Consider the following 7192-nt stretch of genomic DNA (forward strand, 5'->3'; position numbering starts at 1 on the left):
AAAAAAAAAAAATAATAAAAATAAAAAAAAAAAAAAAAAAAAAAAAAAAAATAAAATAAAAAAAATAAAAAAAAATAAAATTAAAAAAAAACCCAAAAAACATATTTAAAAAAAAAAAAAAAAAAAAAAAAAACATATAATATGAATATTTTGAGAAAATCTAAAACTATTCTTTTTTTTTTTTTTTTTTTCTTATGACAATCATGTATAAATTAGGGCATTTTTCCTAAAATATAATTAAATATAAACACTAACATATATATATATATATATTTATTTATTTATTTATTAAGATGTTATGTGTGTGTCGAATGTAACTTAAAAATAAAATTTTTTTGTGAAACCTATTTCTTTCTTTTTTTGCTGATACATATAATGATTTACAATGACATTTTAACTTTATGTGCAAATAAATTAAGAGGACTAATTGATTCAAAGATATTTATTTGGTTGTTAATATTTTTTAGAATATTTAATTGTTTATTTGTTGTAACATCATTTTATCCTGATGAATATTTTCAATCTGTAGAAATTGCTCATTTTTGGGCTTATGGATATGGACATATGTCATGGGAATGGGAACCTTGTGTAGCATTAAGATCAGTGATAACTCCTTTTATTTATTATGTATTATTTTTATTTTTAAAACTTATTAACATAGATCATCCTGTTTGTGTATTATACATTCCTAAATTATGTCATGGTATATGTGCTGCTTTGTGTGATTTAGGTATTTATAAATTATTGATATATTGGTATGTTGAATTGTATAATGACGTATGGATATATGAAGATAATATAAAACGTAATGAAAAAGATGAGGATAATGGAAATAACAACAATAATAATAATGATAATAACAATAATAATAATAATGATAATAACAATAATAATAATAATAATGATAATAACAAGAATAATAATGATAATAATAATTATTATTATCATAATAATATATTGTACAACACAAATGACATTATTTGTACAATTCTATGTTGTCATTTTTTTTGTTGGTTTTATTTTTATTCCATATGTAGGACATCCTCGCATTCCTTTGAATGTTTGTTTAATATATGGGGTGTATATTTTTTATCACAAAATTATGACCCCTTGAAAAATCAATTAAACAAAATAGAAAAAATAGACTTATTATTACAGAACGATGTAATCATAAAAAAAGGAAAGAAAAATTTAAATGAATGCACAAATTTAAAAGAAAGAAGGAATGATCATCATTTTGATACATACGAAAATAATTTTATATATGAAAAAGGAACACAAAATTGTAAACAATATGATAAAAATGTTTGTGATAAAAATGTTTGTGATAAAAATGCTTGTGATAAAAATGCTTGTGATAAAAATGTTTGTGATAAAAATGTTTGTGATAAAAATGTTTGTGGCCAAAATATGGTTGATCACATAATTCGGAACAGGAACAATATGTGTAGGACACATTTTTATTCCTCCAAATTTAACAAAATAGAAGAGGCAAAAAATTTATTATTTAGTTTATTCTTTAGCTCCTTGTCTGTTATATTTCGTCCAAACGCTTTAGTATTTTGGTTATCTTTATATATACTATATTTTATAAAGAATATATTTGAAAAACAAAATAAAATAAATTATAAAGAAATATTGAAAATAAGTGTTACGTACACATTTTTTTTCTTAACTATTATTATTATAATTGATTCCTATTATTTTGGGCACATTACATTTCCCTTTTGGAATTTTTTTGTTTATAATTTTTTAAGTGGAAACAATAAATATTTTGGAGGACATTCTTTTTTTTTTTACTTTGTATGTGTTATACCTTCTATATATTTAACCTTAACACCTTTTTTGTTTTATGGTTATTACATTATATACAATAATATATTGAATAAGATAAAGTATAAGACAATTAATATATATATGTATATATTGAAAAGAATTGATTGGATAGTATATTTAGTTACACATTTAGAAATACTATCCTTATCATTTAGTAAGCATAAGGAACATAAAATTGTTATAGGATATATACCATTTCTTACAATTTTTGTTGGATATGCATTATATTTAATAAAATTACATTATAAAAAAGATAATGGAAAAAATAAAAAGAATATATATAATAATAATAATAATAATAAAATCCAATATGGTAATATAACCATAAAGGGAAGAAATAAATATATTTTTTTATTTTCATCTTCTCTTTTTACAAATATAAGTTTTTTACTTCAATTTTTATGTATTCTTTTTTTCTGCCTTATACATAACAGATCACCTGAATATGTAGCCTCTTATTTTAGAAACTTAGAAACGAAAGATGATCAAAATATTTATATATTTATAACAAATTGTTATGATATTCCTTTATATTCGCATATACATAGAAAATTCAATATAGGCTTTTTAGATTGTTCGCCTTACGATACAAGTATTGATGAAGCTACCAAAAATTGGAGAAAACGTATATATGAAGATAAATTTAAAGAACAATTTTTTAATATGTTTCAAGAAAAAAAAAATAATAATCATCATATAAATAGTACATATGGAGATACAATTACTCCATATATAATACCAGATATATCATTTTATTGGTTTGGTCATCATCATTTTAATAAAAAAAATAATTTTCAATATATTTATCAAAACATTAATTTGTCATGCTTAAATTATAGATTTCATATACCTTTACACGGACAATTACCTACGTATATAGTTACAACAACTATTGAACTTACACATTTACAATTATTTCTGAGTACATATAATTATAAACTTGAAACAAAGCCTTTTTTTTCTTATTTTAGGATAAGTGAAGCAAAAGGTATAGTTCCAGTATATCATTACATATTCAAGAGGGTTCCTTCCTAAGTATATCCACGCACATAAATATATACATATAAAAAAATATATATATATATATATTTATTTATTTTTATTATTTTTATCCTTTTTTTTGTTCATAAATTTTAATTTTTCGTCAATATTTAAATATTGAATATTATATGAGAATAAATAAATATGCGAGCATAGACTTTTTTTTTTTTTTTTTTTTTTTTTTTTTCATTTCTTATAAATAAAATACAACACATTGGTAATATTAAATTGAACAGCATCACATTTTTAGTGACAATTAAAAAAAAAAATATATATATATGATTTATTTTGTAATTAATATAATAACATACTATATATACCTATAGCATATACATTTTGACGTCTTTTTTTTTTTTTTTTTGGAAAACTTGAGGGAAATAAAAATTACAAATATATAATTGCAAGTATCATTTTCCTAATTTTTAATAAATTATGAATACATAAGGCATAAATATATAAATAAATAAATAAATATATATATATATATATTTTTTTTTTTTTTTTTTGTCGATTAATATAAAAATATAATGGATATGTACTCATTGTATCACTCTAATATAGAGAATCAACTAGCAAAAGAATTAGGTTATATAACTAAAACACGGTTCGACAATATAAAAAGGACAAACATATTTATGTATACATATATATATATATATATATATATATATATATATATATATACATACATACATACTGTCTTGCAGTAAATAAAATATATAGATCTAAACGCTTTTTTGGTTCATATCTTATAGAGAACTTAACCAAATTAATGAAGACGATAAGAATTATTATAAAGAATGTAATTACAAACTCTTCTTTTTTATTATCCAACTACAACAAAAAATTAAAGACTTGGAAAAGGAAAACGAAAGTTAGAGATAACAAATAAGAGATAAGAATTAAGAGATACTATGATTATTTTAATAAATAAATATAATATATATATATATATATATATATGTACGTATGTATTTCCTTTGTAGAGTTAAAATACTTGTTGAAGAAATATAATAGAGAATCCATTCATAATGACAACAAGACAATAAAAAGAGCCTTGTTGGTAGTAAGCTTTGTAATATTTATTATAATTTTTCTGTTATTCTGATATATTAAAGGAACAAGAAAATAAAAACTAACATAATGTAATATAATATTTTATAATTTTTTCAATACTTTTTTCTGTTTAATATTCCAATTTAAATATAAATAATATTAACATTTAAAATAAATAAAATGTGTGCATATTGTTCAAATAATTTTTTATCTTTTAAAGATAAACACCAACAAAAAAAAAAAAAAATAAAAAAAAAAAAATAATAAAAATAATAAAAATAATAAAAAGGGAAATTAAATAAATAAATATATATATATATTTATATTTATAATTGTTGGTATAGACTCAGAAAAGGATGCAATAATGTTGTATTAACATATAAGTTGAAAATAAAACATTTAAAAAAATAAAACTTGTTCATATATGTCATTTAATATTAAAAATGTAATAGAAACTAAATGTTAATATATATATATATGTGTGTATTTTTTTATGAGTTATGTTTAATATTAAAAAGATCATATAACAAAATTATTATTATTATTATTATTATTATTATTATATAGACAAAAAAACAGGTTTTATATAAATACAATATAAGAATTCTTTTATGAATTTATATATAGTTGTTCTTTTCCATTTACGGATGAATTCATCTTATCTTTATTTTTTTTTATATCACTGTCATATATAAAATTATCCATATTATTATTTAATTGTCTATTTATATTTTCTTGTGACATGTTGATATTTTTTTTAATTTCTTCATCGACACAAACACTGTCATGCTCGTTAGTTAATGGTACAGAAACAAATTCGACGTTTTTTTCTTCTTCTGTCACCATTTTCTTATCGCAACATGTAGAAAGCAAGCCCTTATTCATTTTTTGTTTTCTTGAATAATGATGTATATATTGTTCAGGTATTGGTAAGGAACCTTCCGGTGAATTTAAATCATAATAATTATAATCAGGTATTTCTGTATTATTCTTTTTTACCATAACAGGAGAAATTTGTTTAATTCTTTGTACTGGATATGGTACTATTAAAGGTGGTGGACATTCTAAGTTTACATCAAATTTTGGAATTAATTTCTGTACATATACAATTTTTTCTATTGGTTTCCATACATATTTAACTTCATCTACATATTTTGGTACTTCAATAATTTTAGGAACTCTTTTTTCAACTGTATCGACAATAACTTCTCTTTCAACAAATTTATCTATATATTTAATTTCGGGTACTTCTACTTCTACAATTTTTTGTTCTCCTATATATTTGACCACAGGTCTTGGTACTTCATGTATATCCCACTTAGGAACAAACTTATGAGTATATCCAGTAATTATTGGAATAATTATTTCTTTATCTACATATTTAACGTTTGGTATATTTACATTAGATTTCATGATTTCTATATTTAATGTTGGAACATCATGTTTTATATTTTGATTATATACTTTAGGGATAACTACATCTGTTACTTCCACTTGTGGAATTAATATTATCTTATCTCTTCTTAATATTCCTTGTACAACCGATACAGGTATTATAGGTTGTGAACATAATAATTTTAATTTCCCATCATTAGTCCATGACCATAATTTTTTATTATCTTCATTATTATCATCAATATTAGTTCTTATAGGGAAACCGTTCTCATCATATTCTGTATCCACATTTGATAAATAATCTTCTTCGTTATAGGGGAAATGATAAGGACTTACTTGTCCTGGTATTCCATATTCTTGTACTTTAGGAGATAAATATTGTCTTGCTTTACCTAAATTATATAAATCAGGATTATATTTCACATTATCACTCTCTAAATTATTTCCACTCATTACTTTTGAATAGTCATCATCTACAAATTCACTATCACTTGATGTCTTATTTACTTCTTCATAAGCACTATGGCTTTCGCTCATATGCATACTATAACTTGGATGTGCAGCTTCATCATAGTTAATTTCTGATTTATCGTCCATTTTTTTTTTTTTTCTTTTTAAGGTATTAATTTTTAGTATATATGTACAAGTGTTTATGCTGAACGAAAATCCTGTTTTTTTTTTTTTTTTTTAGCAACAAATGAATGAAGAAAGAACATATAAATGTATATATAATATATATATATATATGTGACTTATATTAAATATACATAAGCAAACAAATAAAAAGGACAAGTCCTAATTACAGTTATATAATTTTGTTCTTATATATATATATATATATATATATATTTGATAAGTACACAAAAAAAACAAAAAAACACAAAGGGTTAGAATTAGGACTAACCAAATAGGAACATACACAATTGTTACAACAATGTTAACGTTTTTTTTTAAATGAAAAAAAATATTATTATTATATTTATTTATATTTTTACATGTATTTGTAAATTCTTGTGTATTAATGTTGAAACGTTTAAGAAAAATTGAAAAAAGATACACATATATATATATATATATATATATATATATTTATTTATATATATTTTTTATTTTTTCCTTCTCATGTTTTTTTTTATGAGGGTACGTAAACCATGGTTTTTTTTTAATGTGTGCACGCATAAAAATCTATTTAAGAAATGTGAAATTAAAAAAAAAAAATTAAGGAAAATTATTTGCATGTTCAGGAAATTCTACAAAAACGTTGTTAATTTCCTGATCAAGCAAGGTAAAAATTTTAAAATATTAACAAAATATTTAAGCTACATAAAATAATGTTTATATATATATATATATATATATATAATTACATATTATAAAAAAAATGTATAGCCAAATTAAAGACATAGAGATCCATTAGAGGAATAAATAAAATATATATATATATATATATATACATATATATGTTAAATTTTATGTGAATCATTTTCTATATTTTCTTCTTAAAATTAATTAAAATAACATTCATCGAATTAGTTTTGTATTTATTCCTTGAACAAGAAATTCTTATTATTTTGTATTAATATAGATTGTTCTCCCAAGGTTAGATGGAGGTATAAATTATATTATAAAAGAATTAGACGAAATAGAAAGAGAAGAATTCTACAGGTATATATAACAATGATATTATTATACAAACGTGTAATATATATATATATATATATGTATGTATTTTTTTTTTTTTCTTTTTTCAAATTTAAACCTCATTCTTATTATTTGTCACATTCACCTTTTAGGTTAAAAAAAATAAAGGAAAAGAAATCTGACAAATTAAAGGATTCAAATATTGACACTGAAGCAGATGGTG

The 7192-nt window shown here is 20.7% G+C and overlaps 3 protein-coding genes across 3 annotated transcripts; 2 read left to right on the plus strand and 1 right to left on the minus strand.

The window, feature by feature from the left end:
* Positions 1–375: 375 nt before the first annotated feature.
* On the plus strand, positions 376–2871 carry PRSY57_1340600 (GPI mannosyltransferase 3, putative; the record flags this gene model as incomplete). Its single annotated transcript, XM_012909330.2, has 1 exon — positions 376–2871. One exon carries the CDS (start codon positions 376–378, stop codon positions 2869–2871), a length of 2496 nt encoding a protein of 831 aa, XP_012764784.2.
* A 533-nt stretch (positions 2872–3404) lies between these two features.
* PRSY57_1340700 (hypothetical protein) lies at positions 3405–3985 on the plus strand (the record flags this gene model as incomplete). Its single annotated transcript, XM_012909331.1, has 3 exons — positions 3405–3481; positions 3633–3751; positions 3864–3985. The coding sequence occupies 3 exons, from the start codon at positions 3405–3407 to the stop codon at positions 3983–3985; spliced, it is 318 nt and encodes a 105-aa protein (XP_012764785.1).
* Positions 3986–4542: 557 nt separating this feature from the next.
* On the minus strand, positions 4543–5925 carry PRSY57_1340800 (hypothetical protein; the record flags this gene model as incomplete). The annotated part of the gene is made up of 1 exon (XM_012909332.2): positions 4543–5925. One exon carries the CDS (start codon positions 5923–5925, stop codon positions 4543–4545), a length of 1383 nt encoding a protein of 460 aa, XP_012764786.2.
* Positions 5926–7192: the final 1267 nt, after the last annotated feature.

This window comes from Plasmodium reichenowi, chromosome 13 (genome assembly GCF_001601855.1).
Source record: "Plasmodium reichenowi strain SY57 chromosome 13, whole genome shotgun sequence".
NCBI classification, from domain to species: domain Eukaryota; phylum Apicomplexa; class Aconoidasida; order Haemosporida; family Plasmodiidae; genus Plasmodium; species Plasmodium reichenowi.